This window comes from Hyperolius riggenbachi, chromosome 2 (assembly GCF_040937935.1).
Source record: "Hyperolius riggenbachi isolate aHypRig1 chromosome 2, aHypRig1.pri, whole genome shotgun sequence".
Taxonomy (NCBI): Eukaryota; Metazoa; Chordata; class Amphibia; order Anura; family Hyperoliidae; genus Hyperolius; species Hyperolius riggenbachi.
Window position 1 is genome coordinate 2816790 of NC_090647.1, and position 18524 is coordinate 2835313.

General features: G+C 50.5%; 1 protein-coding gene across 1 annotated transcript in view; it reads right to left on the reverse strand.

The window, feature by feature from the left end:
- TRPM2 (transient receptor potential cation channel subfamily M member 2) overlaps nt 1-18524 on the reverse strand; it is a 539198-nt gene that overhangs the window by 372391 nt on the left and 148283 nt on the right. The window contains exon 12 of the mRNA XM_068263660.1: nt 3623-3742. Within this exon, the coding sequence (XP_068119761.1) occupies nt 3623-3742 (120 nt within the window). The remainder of the gene's footprint in view (nt 1-3622; nt 3743-18524) is intronic.

An 18524-nucleotide genomic window follows, 5' to 3' on the forward strand; every position in this document is an offset into this window, starting at 1 on the left:
AGAAGAGGCAGTGGTGGATTTAGATTGAGCAGAGAAGAGGCAGTGGTGGATCTAGATTGAGCAGAGAAGAGGCAGTGGTGGATCTAGATAGAGCAGAGAAGAGGCAGTGGTGGATCTAGATACAGCAGAGAAGAGGCAGTGGTGGATTTAGATTGAGCAGAGAAGAGGCAGTGGTGGATCTAGATTGAGCAGAGAAGAGGCAGTGGTGGATCTAGATACAGCAGAGAGGAAGCAGTGGTGGAGCTAGATACAGCAGAGAAGAGGCAGTGGTGGATCTAGATTGAGCAGAGAAGAGTCGGTGGACAATCTAGATAGAAAAGAGAAGAGGCAGTGGTGGATCTAGATGGAGCAGAAAAGAGACAGTGGTGGATCTAGATTGAGCAGATAAGACGCAGTGGTGGATCTAGATAGAGCAGAAAAGAGGCAGTGGTAGATCTAGATACAGCTGAGAGGAAGCAGTGGTGGATCTAGATAGAGCAGAGAAGAGGCAGCGGTGGATCTAGATAGACCAGAGAAAAGGCAGTGGTGGATCTAGATATAGCAGAGAAGAGGCAGTGGTGGATCTAGATAGAGCAGAGAAGCGTCAGTGGAGGATCTAGATAGAGATGAGAAGAGGCAGTGGTGGATCTAGATAGAATAGAGAGGAGGCAGTGGTGGATCTAGATAGAGCAGAGAAGAGGCAGTGGTAGATCTAGATAGAGCAGAGAAGAGGCAGTGGTGGATCTAGATAGAGCAGAGAGGAGGCAGTGGTGGATCTAGATAGAGCAGAGAAGAGTCAGTGGAGGATCTACTGTAGATAAAGCAGAGAGGAGGCAGTGGTGGATCTAGATAGAGCAGAGAAGAGTCAGTGGAGGATCTAGATAGAGCAGAGAAGAGGCAGTGGTGGATCTAGATAGAGCAGAGAAGAGGCAGTGGTGGATCTAGATAGACCAGAGAAAAGGGAGCGGTGGATCCAGATAGAGCAGAGAGGAGGCAGTGGTGGATCTAGATAGAGAAGAGAGGAGGCAGTGGTGGATCTATATAGAGCAGAGAGGAGGCAGTGGTGGATCTAGATACAGCAGGGAAGAGGAAGTGGTGGATCTAGATAGAGCAGAGAAGAGGCAGTGGTGGATCTAGATAGAGCAGAGAAGAGGCAGTGGTAGATCTAGATAGAGCAGAGAAGAGGCAGTGGTGGATCTAGATAGAGCAGAGAAGAGGCAGTGGTGGATTTAGATTGAGCAGAGAAGAGGCAGTGGTGGATCTAGATAGAGCAGAGTGGAGGCAGTGGTGGATCTATATAGAGCAGAGACGAGGCAGTGGTGGATCTAGATACAGCAGAGAAGAGGCAGTGGTGGATCTAGATAGAGCAGAGAAGAGTCAGTGGTGGATATAGATAGAGAAGAGGCAGTGGTGGATCTAGATACAGCAGAGAAGAGGCAGTGGTGGATCTAGATAGAGCAGAGAAGAGGCAGTGGTGGATCTAGATACAGCAGAGAAGAGGCAGTGGTGGATTTAGATTGAGCAGAGAAGAGGCAGTGGTGGATCTAGATTGAGCAGAGAAGAGGCAGTGGTGGATCTAGATAGAGCAGAGAAGAGGCAGTGGTGGATCTAGATAGAGCAGAGAAGAGGCAATGGTGGATCTAGATAGAGCAGAGAAGAGGCAGTGGTGGATCTAGATAGAGCAGAGAAGAGGCAGTGGTGGATCTAGATAGAGCAGAGAAGAGGCAGTGGTGGATCTAGATAGAGCAGAGAGGAGGCAGTGGTGGATCTAGATAGAGCAGAGAGGAGGCAGTGGTGGATCTAGATTGAACAGAGAAGAGGCAGTGGTGGATCTAGATAGAGCAGAGAGGAGGCAGTGGTGGATCTAGATAGAGCAGAGAGGAGGCAGTGGTGGATCTAGATAGAGCAGAGAGAAGGCAGTGGTGGATCTAGATAGAGCAGAGAGGAGGCAGTGGTGGATCTAGATACAGCAGAGAAGAGGCAGTGGTGGATCTAGATAGAGCAGAGAAGAGTCAGTGGTGGATCTAGATAGAGCAGAGAGGAGGCAGTGGTTGATCTAGATAGAGCACAGAAGAGGCAGTGGTGGATCTAGATTGAGCAGAGAAGAGGCAGTGGTGGATCTAGATAGAGCAGAGAAGAGGCAGTGGTGGATCTAGATAGAGCAGAGAGGAGGCATTGGTGGATCTAGATAGAGCAGAGAGGAGGCATTGGTGGATCTAGATAGAGCAGAGAAGAGTCAGTGGTGGATCTAGATAGAGCAGAGAGGAGGCAGTGGTGGATCTAGATAGAGCACAGAAGAGGCAGTGGTGGATCTAGATTGAGCAGAGAAGAGGCAGTGGTGGATCTAGATAGAGCAGAGAAGAGGCAGTGGTGGATCTAGATAGAGCAGAGAGGAGGCATTGGTGGATCTAGATAGAGCAGAGAAGAGTCAGTGGTGGATCTAGATAGAGCAGAGAAGAGGCAGTGGTGGATCTAGATAGAGCAAAGAAGAGCCAGTGGTGGATCTAGATAAAACAGAGAAGAGGCAGTGGTGGATCTAGATAGAGCAGAGAAGAGGCAGTGGTGGATCTAGATAGAGCAGAGAGGAGGCAGTGGTGGATCTATATAGAGCAGAGAAGAGGCAGTGGTGGATCTAGATACAGCAGAGAAGAGGCAGTGGTGGATCTAGATAGAGCAGAGAAGAGGCAGTGGTGGATCTAGATAGAGCAGAGAAGAGTCAGTGGTGGATATAGATAGAGAAGAGGCAGTGGTGGATCTAGATAGAGCAGAGAGGAGGCAGTGGTGGATCTAGATAGAGCAGATAAGAGGCAGTGGTGGATCTAGATTGAGCAGATAAGAGGCAGTGGTGGATCTAGATAGAGCAGAGAAGAGGCAGTGGTGGATCTAGATAGAGCAGAGAAGAGGCAGTGGTGGATCTAGATAGAGCAGAGAAGAGGCAGTGGTGGATTTAGATTGAGCAGAGAAGAGGCAGTGGTGGATCTAGATAGAGCAGAGAAGAGGCAGTGGTGGATCTAGATTGAGCAGAGAAGAGGCAGTGGTGGATCTAGATTGAGCAGAGAAGAGGCAGTGGTGGATCTAGATAGAGCAGAGAAGAGGCAGTGGTGGATCTAGATTGAGCAGAGAAGAGGCAGTGGTGGATCTAGATAGAGCAGAGAAGAGGCAGTGGTGGATCTAGATTGAGCAGAGAAGAGGCAGTGGTGGATCTAGATAGAGCAGAGAAGAGGCAGTGGTGGATCTAGATTGAGCAGAGAAGAGGCAGTGGTGGATCTAGATAGAGCAGAGAAGAGGCAGTGGCGGATCTAGATAGAGCAGAGAAGAGGTAGTGGTACATTTTTTTTTGCAAATTTCTAGAGTGTGCTATTGAATCAAATGTAGTAACTCCTGATTTTGATGAGTTGCATATATATGCATAATATACTGGGTATGGCCAGTAAAATGATAATGATGCTAGTTTGAATGCAAATAACTATTATTATTATTATTATTATTATTATTATTATTATTATTATTATTATTATTATTATATATAGTGCCATTATCTTCTGTGGTTGGGTTGGATGGCTGAGGAAGGGGTCCAGCCAAGACTGCCGAACATCCAGACAAAACAGCGACAACAGAACACAAGGACCAGATTCTTCTCTACCAGATTCCAGAAGATGTCGGCCAGTTCCGCTCGGTTCTGCACGATGCACCAGATGAGAAGGTCCCGCACTGGATGCTCCATTGGTTGTTGGTCCATTTCATGCTTTTTCATGGCACTTACCTGAGGATACAAGAGAAATAACGCTCAACAGAATCCATCATACTGACCACCATACATTAGGGAGACCACAACAAGAGGACTGCCAGCTCTGGCACCTATTCACACACACATCACCATGCTACCAACCAACAGCATACACAGCATTAGGGAGACCACACCTAGAGGACTGCCAGCTCTGGCACCTATTCACACACACAGCACCATGCTACCAACCAACAGCATACACAGCATTAGGGGGACCACACCTAGAGGACTGCCAGCTCTGGCATCTATTCACACACACAGCACCATGCTACCAACCAACAGCATACACAGCATTAGGGGGACCACACCTAGAGGACTGCCAGCTCTGGTACCTATTCACACACACAGCACCATGTTACCAACCAACAGCATACACAGCATTAGGGAGACCACACCTAGAGGAGGACTGCCAGCTCTGGCATCTATTCACACACACAGCACCATGCTACCAACCAACAGCATACACAGCATTAGGGAGACCACACCTAGAGGACTGCCAGCTCTGGTACCTATTCACACACACATCACCATGTCACCAACCAACAGCATACACAGCATTAGGGGGACCACACCTAGAGGACTGCCAGCTGTGGTACCTATTCACACACACAGCACCATGCTACCAACCAACAGCATACACAGCATTAGGGAGACCACACCTAGAGGACTGCCAGCTCTGGTACCTATTCACACACACAGCACCATGCTACCAACCAACAGCATACACAGCATTAGGGAGACCACACCTAGAGGGTGACTGCCAGCTCTGGCACCTATTCACACACACAGCACCATGCTACCAACCAACAGCATACACAGCATTAGGGAGACCACACCTAGAGGACTGCCAGCTCTGGCATCTATTCACACACACAGCACCATGCTACCAACCAACAGCATACACAGCATTAGGGAGACCACACCTAGAGGACTGCCAGCTCTGGTACCTATTCACACACACAGCACCATGCTACCAACCAACAGCATACACAGCATTAGGGAGACCACACCTAGAGGGTGACTGCCAGCTCTGGGCCCCTATTCACACACACAGCACCATGTCACCAACCAACAGCATACACAGCATTAGGGGGACCACACCTAGAGGAGGACTGCCAGCTCTGGCACCTATTCACACACACAGCACCATGCTACCAACCAACAGCATACACAGCATTAGGGAGACCACACCTAGAGGAGGACTGCCAGCTCTGGCACCTATTCACACACACAGCACCATGTCACCAACCAACAACATACACAGCATTAGGGGGACCACACCTAGAGGACTGCCAGCTCTGGCACCTATTCACACACACAGCACCATGCTACCAACCAACAGCATACACAGCATTAGGGAGACCACACCTAGAGGAGGACTGCCAGCTCTGGCACCTATTCACACACACAGCACCATGCTACCAACCAACAGCATACACAGCATTAGGGGGACCACACCTAGAGGACTGCCAGCTCTGGCACCTATTCACACACACATCACCATGCTACCAACCAACAGCATACACAGCATTAGGGGGACCACACCTAGAGGACTGCCAGCTCTGGCACCTATTCACACACACAGCACCATGTCACCAACCAACAGCATACACAGCATTATGGGGGACCACACCTAGAGGAGGACTGCCAGCTCTGGCACCTATTCACACACACAGCACCATGCTACCAACCAACAGCATACACAGCATTAGGGGGACCACACCTAGAGGACTGCCAGCTCTGGCACCTATTCACACACACATCACCATGCTACCAACCAACAGCATACACAGCATTAGGGGGACCACACCTAGAGGACTGCCAGCTCTGGGCACCTATTCACACACACAGCGCCATGTCACCAACCAACAGCATACACAGCATTAGGGGGATCACACCTAGAGGAGGACTGCCAGCTCTGGCACCTATTCACACACACAGCACCATGTCACCAACCAACAACATACACAGCATTAGGGGGACCACACCTAGAGGATGACTGCCAGCTCTGGTACCTATTCACACACACATCACCATGTCACCAACCAACAGCATACACAGCATTAGGGGGACCACACCTAGAGGAGGACTGCCAGCTCTGGCACCTATTCACACACACAGCACCATGCTACCAACCAACAGCATACACAGCATTAGGGAGACCACACCTAGAGGACTGCCAGCTCTGGGCACCTATTCACACACACAGCACCATGTCACCAACCAACAGCATACACAGCATTAGGGAGACCACACCTAGAGGAGGACTGCCAGCTCTGGCACCTATTCACACACACAGCACCATGTCACCAACCAACAGCATACACAGCATTAGGGAGACCACACCTAGAGGAGGACTGCCAGCTCTGGCACCTATTCACACACACAGCACCATGTCACCAACCAACAGCATACACAGCATTAGGGAGACCACACCTAGAGGACTGCCAGCTCTGGGCACCTATTCACACACACAGCGCCATGTCACCAACCAACAGCATACACAGCATTAGGGGGATCACACCTAGAGGAGGACTGCCAGCTCTGGCACCTATTCACACACACAGCACCATGTCACCAACCAACAACATACACAGCATTAGGGGGACCACACCTAGAGGATGACTGCCAGCTCTGGTACCTATTCACACACACATCACCATGTCACCAACCAACAGCATACACAGCATTAGGGGGACCACACCTAGAGGAGGACTGCCAGCTCTGGCACCTATTCACACACACAGCACCATGCTACCAACCAACAGCATACACAGCATTAGGGAGACCACACCTAGAGGACTGCCAGCTCTGGGCACCTATTCACACACACAGCACCATGTCACCAACCAACAGCATACACAGCATTAGGGAGACCACACCTAGAGGAGGACTGCCAGCTCTGGCACCTATTCACACACACAGCACCATGTCACCAACCAACAGCATACACAGCATTAGGGAGACCACACCTAGAGGACTGCCAGCTCTGGCACCTATTCACACACACAGCACCATGCTACCAACCAACAGCATACACAGCATTAGGGAGACCACACCTAGAGGACTGCCAGCTCTGGCACCTATTCACACACACAGCACCATGTCACCAACCAACAGCATACACAGCATTAGGGAGACCACACCTAGAGGACTGCCAGCTCTGGCACCTATTCACACACACAGCACCATGTCACCAACCAACAGCATACACAGCATTAGGGAGACCACACCTAGAGGACTGCCAGCTCTGGCACCTATTCACACACACAGCACCATGTCACCAACCAACAGCATACACAGCATTAGGGGGACCACACCTAGAGGACTGCCAGCTCTGGCACCTATTCACACACACAGCACCATGTCACCAACCAACAGCATACACAGCATTAGGGAGACCACACCTAGAGGAGGACTGCCAGCTCTGGCACCTATTCACACACACAGCACCATGTTACCAACCAACAGCATACACAGCATTAGGGGGACCACACCTAGAGGATGACTGCCAGCTCTGGTACCTATTCACACACACATCACCATGTCACCAACCAACAGCATACACAGCATTAGGGAGACCACACCTAGAGGACTGCCAGCTCTGGCACCTATTCACACACACAGCACCATGTTACCAACCAACAGCATACACAGCATTAGGGAGACCACACCTAGAGGACTGCCAGCTCTGGGCACCTATTCACACACACAGCACCATGTCACCAACCAACAGCATATACAGCATTAGGGAGACCACACCTAGAGGAGGACTGCCAGCTCTGGGCCCCTATTCACACACACAGCACCATGTCACCAACCAACAGCATATACAGCATTAGGGAGACCACACCTAGAGGAGGACTGCCAGCTCTGGCACCTATTCACACACACAGCACCATGTCACCAACCAACAGCATACACAGCATTAGGGAGACCACACCTAGAGGAGGACTGCCAGCTCTGGCACCTATTCACACACACAGCACCATGTCACCAACCAACAGCATACACAGCATTAGGGAGACCACACCTAGAGGACTGCCAGCTCTGGCACCTATTCACACACACAGCACCATGCTACCAACCAACAGCATACACAGCATTAGGGGGACCACACCTAGAGGAGGACTGCCAGCTCTGGCACCTATTCACACACACAGCACCATGTCACCAACCAACAGCATACACAGCATTAGGGAGACCACACCTAGAGGACTGCCAGCTCTGGCACCTATTCACACACACAGCACCATGCTACCAACCAACAGCATACACAGCATTAGGGAGACCACACCTAGAGGACTGCCAGCTCTGGCACCTATTCACACACACAGCACCATGTCACCAACCAACAGCATACACAGCATTAGGGAGACCACACCTAGAGGACTGCCAGCTCTGGTACCTATTCACACACACAGCACCATGTCACCAACCAACAGCATACACAGCATTAGGGGGACCACACCTAGAGGACTGCCAGCTCTGGCACCTATTCACACACACAGCACCATGTCACCAACCAACAGCATACACAGCATTAGGGAGACCACACCTAGAGGACTGCCAGCTCTGGCACCTATTCACACACACAGCACCATGCTACCAACCAACAGCATACACAGCATTAGGGAGACCACACCTAGAGGACTGCCAGCTCTGGGCACCTATTCACACACACAGCACCATGCTACCAACCAACAGCATACACAGCATTAGGGAGACCACACCTAGAGGACTGCCAGCTCTGGCACCTATTCACACACACAGCACCATGCTACCAACCAACAGCATACACAGCATTAGGGAGACCACACCTAGAGGACTGCCAGCTCTGGGCCCCTATTCACACACACAGCACCATGTCACCAACCAACAGCATACACAGCATTAGGGAGACCACACCTAGAGGAGGACTGCCAGCTCTGGCACCTATTCACACACACAGCACCATGTTACCAACCAACAGCATACACAGCATTAGGGAGACCACACCTAGAGGACTGCCAGCTCTGGCACCTATTCACACACACAGCACCATGCTACCAACCAACAGCATACACAGCATTAGGGAGACCACACCTAGAGGACTGCCAGCTCTGGGCCCCTATTCACACACACAGCACCATGTCACCAACCAACAGCATACACAGCATTAGGGGGACCACACCTAGAGGAGGACTGCCAGCTCTGGCACCTATTCACACACACAGCACCATGCTACCAACCAACAGCATACACAGCATTAGGGAGACCACACCTAGAGGAGGACTGCCAGCTCTGGGACCCTATTCACACACACAGCACCATGCTACCAACCAACAGCATACACAGCATTAGGGGGACCACACCTAGAGGACTGCCAGCTCTGGCACCTATTCACACACACAGCACCATGTCACCAACCAACAGCATACACAGCATTAGGGGGACCACACCTAGAGGACTGCCAGCTCTGGCACCTATTCATACACACAGCACCATGTCACCAACCAACAGCATACACAGCATTAGGGAGACCACACCTAGAGGACTGCCAGCTCTGGCACCTATTCACACACACAGCACCATGTCACCAACTAACAGCATACACAGCATTAGGGAGACCACACCTAGAGGAGGACTGCCAGCTCTGGGCACCTATTCACACACACAGCACCATGCTACCAACCAACAGCATACACAGCATTAGGGAGACCACACCTAGAGGACTGCCAGCTCTGGCACCTATTCTCACACACAGCATCATGCTACCAACCAACAGCATACACAGCATTAGAGAGACCACACCTAGAGGACTGCCAGCTCTGGGCACCTATTCACACACACAGCACCATGTCACCAACCAACAGCATACACAGCATTAGGGAGACCGCACCTAGAGGACTGCCAGCTCTGGGCACCTATTCACACACACAGCACCATGCTACCAACCAACAGCATACACAGCATTAGGGGGACCACACCTAGAGGATGACTGCCAGCTCTGGTACCTATTCACACACACAGCACCATGTCACCAACCAACAGCATACACAGCATTAGGGAGACCACACCTAGAGGACTGCCAGCTCTGGCACCTATTCACACACACAGCACCATGCTACCAACCAACAGCATACACAGCATTAGGGAGACCACACCTAGAGGAGGACTGCCAGCTCTGGGCCCCTATTCACACACACAGCACCATGCTACCAACCAACAGCATACACAGCATTAGGGGGACCACACCTAGAGGACTGCCAGCTCTGGCACCTATTCACACACACAGCACCATGTCACCAACCAACAGCATACACAGCATTAGGGAGACCACACCTAGAGGACTGCCAGCTCTGGCACCTATTCATACACACAGCACCATGTCACCAACCAACAGCATACACAGCATTAGGGAGACCACACCTAGAGGACTGCCAGCTCTGGCACCTATTCACACACACAGCACCATGTCACCAACCAACAGCATACACAGCATTAGGGAGACCACACCTAGAGGAGGACTGCCAGCTCTGGCACCTATTCACACACACAGCACCATGCTACCAACCAACAGCATACACAGCATTAGGGGGACCACACCTAGAGGACTGCCAGCTCTGGCACCTATTCACACACACAGCACCATGTCACCAACCAACAGCATACACAGCATTAGGGAGACCACACCTAGAGGAGGACTGCCAGCTCTGGCACCTATTCACACACACAGCACCATGTCACCAACCAACAGCATACACAGCATTAGGGGGACCACACCTAGAGGACTGCCAGCTCTGGGCACCTATTCACACACACAGCACCATGTCACCAACCAACAGCATACACAGCATTAGGGAGACCACACCTAGAGGACTGCCAGCTCTGGGCCCCTATTCACACACACAGCACCATGTTACCAACCAACAGCATACACAGCATTATGGGGGACCACACCTAGAGGAGGACTGCCAGCTCTGGCACCTATTCACACACACAGCACCATGCTACCAACCAACAGCATACACAGCATTAGGGAGACCACACCTAGAGGACTGCCAGCTCTGGGCCCCTATTCACACACACAGCACCATGCTACCAACCAACAGCATACACAGCATTAGGGGGACCACACCTAGAGGAGGACTGCCAGCTCTGGGCCCCTATTCACACACACAGCACCATGCTACCAACCAACAGCATACACAGCATTAGGGGGACCACACCTAGAGGACTGCCAGCTCTGGCACCTATTCACACACACAGCACCATGTCACCAACCAACAGCATACACAGCATTAGGGAGACCACACCTAGAGGACTGCCAGCTCTGGTACCTATTCACACACACAGCACCATGTCACCAACCAACAGCATACACAGCATTAGGGGGACCACACCTAGAGGACTGCCAGCTCTGGCACCTATTCACACACACAGCACCATGTCACCAACCAACAGCATACACAGCATTAGGGGGACCACACCTAGAGGAGGACTGCCAGCTCTGGCACCTATTCACATACACAGCACCATGCTACCAACCAACAGCATACACAGCATTAGGGGGACCACACCTAGAGGACTGCCAGCTCTGGGCACCTATTCACACACACAGCACCATGTCACCAACCAACAGCATACACAGCATTAGGGAGACCACACCTAGAGGACTGCCAGCTCTGGGCCCCTATTCACACACACAGCACCATGTTACCAACCAACAGCATACACAGCATTATGGGGGACCACACCTAGAGGAGGACTGCCAGCTCTGGCACCTATTCACACACACAGCACCATGCTACCAACCAACAGCATACACAGCATTAGGGAGACCACACCTAGAGGAGGACTGCCAGCTCTGGCACCTATTCACACACACAGCACCATGTCACCAACCAACAGCATACACAGCATTAGGGGGACCACACCTAGAGGAGGACTGCCAGCTCTGGCACCTATTCACACACACAGCACCATGTCACCAACCAACAGCATACACAGCATTAGGGGGACCACACCTAGAGGAGGACTGCCAGCTCTGGGCCCCTATTCACACACACAGCACCATGCTACCAACCAACAGCATACACAGCATTAGGGAGACCACACCTAGAGGAGGACTGCCAGCTCTGGGCCCCTATTCACACACACAGCACCATGTTACCAGCCAACAGCATACACAGCATTAGGGAGACCACACCTAGAGGAGGACTGCCAGCTCTGGCATCTATTCACACACACATCACCATGTTACCAACCAACAGCATACACAGCATTAGGGGGACCACACCTAGAGGAGGACTGCCAGCTCTGGGCCCCTATTCACACACACAGCACCATGTCACCAACCAACAGCATACACAGCATTAGGGGGACCACACCTAGAGGAGGACTGCCAGCTCTGGGCCCCTATTCACACACACAGCACCATGCTACCAACCAACAGCATACACAGCATTAGGGAGACCACACCTAGAGGAGGACTGCCAGCTCTGGGCCCCTATTCACACACACAGCACCATGTTACCAGCCAACAGCATACACAGCATTAGGGAGACCACACCTAGAGGAGGACTGCCAGCTCTGGTACCTATTCACACACACAGCACCATGTCACCAACCAACAGCATACACAGCATTAGGGAGACCACACCTAGAGGAGGACTGCCAGCTCTGGCATCTATTCACACACACATCACCATGTTACCAACCAACAGCATACACAGCATTAGGGAGACCACACCTAGAGGAGGACTGCCAGCTCTGGCACCTATTCACACACACAGCACCATGTCACCAACCAACAGCATACACAGCATTAGGGGGACCACACCTAGAGGACTGCCAGCTCTGGCACCTATTCACACACACAGCACCATGCTACCAACCAACAGCATACACAGCATTAGGGAGACCACACCTAGAGGAGGACTGCCAGCTCTGGGCCCCTATTCACACACACAGCACCATGTCACCAACCAACAGCATACACAGCATTAGGGAGACCACACCTAGAGGAGGACTGCCAGCTCTGGGCCCCTATTCACACACACAGCACCATGTCACCAACCAACAGCATACACAGCATTAGGGAGACCACACCTAGAGGACTGCCAGCTCTGGTACCTATTCACACACACAGCACCATGATACCAACCAACAGCATACACAGCATTAGGGAGACCACACCTAGAGGACTGCCAGCTCTGGTACCTATTCACACACACAGCACCATGTTACCAACCAACAGCATACACAGCATTAGGGAGACCACACCTAGAGGACTGCCAGCTCTGGGCACCTATTCACACACACAGCACCATGCTACCAACCAACAGCATACACAGCATTAGGGGGACCACACCTAGAGGACTGCCAGCTCTGTGCACCTATTCACACACACAGCACCATGTTACCAACCAACAGCATACACAGCATTAGGGAGACCACACCTAGAGGGAAACAGTAAATTCGGGCGGCTGAGGCTAGTGGACAAATCGGGCGCCGCCATTCACTCCTATAATAAATATCGTTTAATGGGCGCCCGATAGGAAAAAAGGGCGCCGGTGAAAAATAACGTTTTAAAAGCGGCGCCCGGAGACTTAATGTTTTATTACTGCTTCTCATGATTACACATTATTTAATGATTTATACATTTTTAAATATTATTTTTAAACGAAAAACAGTACAATATTTTTTTTCAAACATTATTTTTAAACGAAAAACAGTACATTTTTTTTTTTTTTTTTTTTTTTTACATTATTTTTAAACGAAAAAACCAACAGGGGGGTCTTAGGTTTAGGCACCAACAGGGGGGTCTTAGGTTTAGGCACCAACAGGGGGGGTCTTAGGTTTAGGCACCAACAGGGGGTCTTAGGTTTAGGCACCAAAAGGGGGGTCTTAGGTTTAGGCACCAACAGGGGGGTCTTAGGTTTAGGCACCAACAGGGGGGTCTTAGGTTTAGGCACCAACAGGGGGGTCTTAGGTTTAGGCACCAACAGGGGGGTCTAGGGGTTAGGGGTAGGTACAGGGAGGGTTACTTAGGCACCAACAGGGGGGGGTCTTAGGTTTAGGCATCAACAGGGGGGTCTAGGGGTTAGGGGTAGGTACAGGGAGGGTTACTTAGTAATTTTTTTTTTTAACGTTATTATACGTTTCAGTATTTAAACGACAGATTAACGTTTTTACAATTGCCGATTTAATGCACATTATTTAATGATTTATAACTTTAAAAAACATTATTTTTAAACGAAATACAGTACTATACATTTTTAAACGTTATCCATGCTTATCGTTAAAAACCCGGCGCCCTTTTTTCCCAGCGCCCCTTTTTAACGTACGCCACCTAGAGGACTGCCAGCTCTGGCACCTATTCACACACACAGCACCATGTCACCAACCAACACCATACACAGCATTAGGGAGACCACACCTAGAGGACTGCCAGCTCTGGCACCTATTCACACACACAGCACCATGCTACCAACCAACAGCATACACAGCATTAGGGAGACCACACCTAGAGGACTGCCAGCTCTGGGCACCTATTCACACACACAGCACCATGTTACCAACCAACAGCATACACAGCATTAGGGAGACCACACCTAGAGGAGGACTGCCAGCTCTGGCACCTATTCACACACACAGCACCATGCTACCAACCAACAGCATACACAGCATTAGGGGGACCACACCTAGAGGAGGACTGCCAGCTCTGGTACCTATTCACACACACAGCACCATGTCACCAACCAACAGCATACACAGCATTAGGGGGACCACACCTAGAGGACTGCCAGCTCTGGTACCTATTCACACACACAGCACCATGCTACCAACCAACAGCATACACAGCATTAGGGGGACCACACCTAGAGGACTGCCAGCTCTGGCACCTATTCACACACACAGCACCATGCTACCAACCAACAGCATATACAGCATTAGGGAGACCACACCTAGAGGACTGCCAGCTCTGGCACCTATTCACACACACAGCACCATGCTACCAACCAACAGCATACACAGCATTAGGGAGACCACACCTAGAGGAGGACTGCCAGCTCTGGGCCCCTATTCACACACACAGCACCATGTCACCAACCAACAGCATACACAGCATTAGGGGGACCACACCTAGAGGAGGACTGCCAGCTCTGGGCCCCTATTCACACACACAGCACCATGTCACCAACCAACAGCATACACAGCATTAGGGGGACCACACCTAGAGGAGGACTGCCAGCTCTGGGCCCCTATTCACACACACAGCACCATGTCACCAACCAACAGCATACACAGCATTAGGGAGACCACACCTAGAGGAGGACTGCCAGCTCTGGCTCCTATTCACACACACAGCACCATGATACCAACCAACAGCATACACAGCATTAGGGAGACCACACCTAGAGGACTGCCAGCTCTGGTACCTATTCACACACACAGCACCATGATACCAACCAACAGCATACACAGCATTAGGGAGACCACACCTAGAGGAGGACTGCCAGCTCTGGCACCTATTCACACACACAGCACCATGTCACCAACCAACAGCATACACAGCATTAGGGAGACCACACCTAGAGGACTGCCAGCTCTGGCACCTATTCACACACACAGCACCATGTCACCAACCAACAGCATACACAGCATTAGGGAGACCACACCTAGAGGAGGACTGCCAGCTCTGGCACCTATTCACACACACAGCACCATGTCACCAACCAACAGCATACACAGCATTAGGGAGACCACACCTAGAGGAGGACTGCCAGCTCTGGCACCTATTCACACACACAGCACCATGTTACCAACCAACAGCATATACAGCATTAGGGGGACCACACCTAGAGGACTGCCAGCTCTGGCACCTATTCACACACACAGCACCATGCTACCAACCAACAGCATACACAGCATTAGGGAGACCACACCTAGAGGACTGCCAGCTCTGGCACCTATTCACACACACAGCACCATGTTACCAACCAACAGCATACACAGCATTAGGTAGACCACACCTAGAGGACTGCCAGCTCTGGCACCTATTCACACACACAGCACCATGTCACCAACCAACAGCATACACAGCATTAGGGGGACCACACCTAGAGGAGGACTGCCAGCTCTGGGCCCCTATTCACACACACAGCACCATGATACCAACCAACAGCATACACAGCATTGGGGAGACCACACCTAGAGGAGGACTGCCAGCTCTGGCACCTATTCACACACACAGCACCATGCTACCAACCAACAGCATACACAGCATTAGGGAGACCACACCTAGAGGACTGCCAGCTCTGGCACCTATTCACACACACAGCACCATGTCACCAACCAACAGCATACACAGCATTAGGTAGACCACACCTAGAGGACTGCCAGCTCTGGCACCTATTCACACACACAGCACCATGTCACCAACCAACAGCATACACAGCATTAGGGAGACCACACCTAGAGGAGGACTGCCAGCTCTGGCACCTATTCACACACACAGCACCATGTCACCAACCAACAGCATACACAGCATTAGGGAGACCACACCTAGAGGAGGACTGCCAGCTCTGGGCCCCTATTCACACACACAGCACCATGCTACCAACCAACAGCATACACAGCATTAGGGGGACCACACCTAGAGGAGGACTGCCAGCTCTGGCACCTATTCACACACACAGCACCATGTTACCAACCAACAGCATACACAGCATTAGGGGGACCACACCTAGAGGACTGCCAGCTCTGGCACCTATTCACACACACAGCACCATGCTACCAACCAACAGCATACACAGCATTAGGGGGACCACACCTAGAGGACTGCCAGCTCTGGCACCTATTCACACACACAGCACCATGTCACCAACCAACAGCATACACAGCATTAGGGAGACCACACCTAGAGGACTGCCAGCTCTGGGCACCTATTCACACACACAGCACCATGTTACCAACCAACAGCATACACAGCATTAGGGAGACCACACCTAGAGGAGGACTGCCAGCTCTGGCATCTATTCACACACACAGCACCATGTCACCAACCAACAGCATACACAGCATTAGGGAGACCACACCTAGAGGACTGCCAGCTCTGGCACCTATTCACACACACAGCACCATGTCACCAACCAACAGCATACACAGCATTAGGGAGACCACACCTAGAGGAGGACTGCCAGCTCTGGCACCTATTCACACACACAGCACCATGTCACCAACCAACAGCATACACAGTATTAGGGAGACCACACCTAGAGGAGGACTGCCAGCTCTGGCACCTATTCACACACACAGCACCATGATACTGTCCAACATATACATATTGATGGAGTTAAATCCTGGGTTTTAGTTCCTCTGTGAGGTCTGATATGATCTCCTTTTATAAATACGTTGCTGGCCCACACACGAACGTTTATGAAACATTGGTGACTTTAAGTTCACCACAAAAGAGTCCAGGACTCTCTTTTTTTGGTTGGCATTAAAAAAAAAAAAAGAGTCACTCTACACCTACAGAAAGGGTTCTCCGAGGTGATAAGGTAGACAACATAGACTACTTTTCATCAAAGCTGCTTCTACTGACCTGGAAGATCATCACAATACAAAGGGCCTACCTATGCTTCCCTTGGCACTAGAGGAACCTTTCTTCTGTGGTATAACCTGGATGTGTCGGGAACATTATTGTCCAGCTACACTGGCCTCCATTTTCCAGGCTTTGCCACCTTCCTCTGGATCAGCTGAGGGTTCTCGGGTTGTATGACTGGACATGCGGTTCTGTTTCTATTTGGCTGAATGCCATAAACTTATGTTGTGTTCTATGATTTACCTTTCATACTTTTCCGGCACTGCCGATTACCGATTCCACGGATTTCCGAGGAGTTGTTTGTTTGTTTCTTTCGCATACTCTTGATTGGCCAAATACTTCAAAAGCGTTGTATCAATCGGAGAATGCAGAATTATACCGCAGTAATCGGAATACCTCAGAAATTTTAGACCACTCACACTGAGATACCAGGAGCAGTGGCGTATCCAATATGGGGTGCAGAATATGGGGTCCGAGTCTTGTCAATGGCCTCAATTCACTAAAGATCATGCTGGAGATAATAAGGCAAGAGAAAACTTACCTCCACACAGTGAGAGAGTTATCTTATCTCTTCAGTCCTTACGTTACCTCCTCTGTAGTTAAGTTACCTCCTCTAGTTATTTTCACACGCAGTTAATAAACAGCCTGTCTTTAACTCTGGAGTTAGTTTAAGGATTGAAGAGTTAACTTAAAGACAGAAGAGGTAACTTTAGGTTTGCCTGAGGTAAAATGTTTCCTGAATACGACATGCCTTATCACCATGGTGACCACTCTAGAAACGTTATTAAAGACAGGAGATAAGCTTAGTGAATTGAGGCCTACATGCCTTATCACCATGGTAACAACTCTAGAAACGTTATTAAAGACAGGAGATAAGCTTAGTGAATTGAGGCCTACATGCCTTATCACCATGGTAACAACTCTAGAAACGTTATTAAAGACAGGAGATAAGCTTAGTGAATGGAGGCCTGCATGCCTTATCACCATGGTAACAACTCTAGAAACGTTATTAAAGACAGGAGATAAGCTTAGTGAATTGAGGCCTACATGCCTTATCACCATGGTAACAACTCTAGAAACGTTATTAAAGACAGGAGATAAGCTTAGTGAATTGAGGCCAATTGTCTAAAATGACCGCAGTAATCCAATCTTAGCTGAAAAAATTCA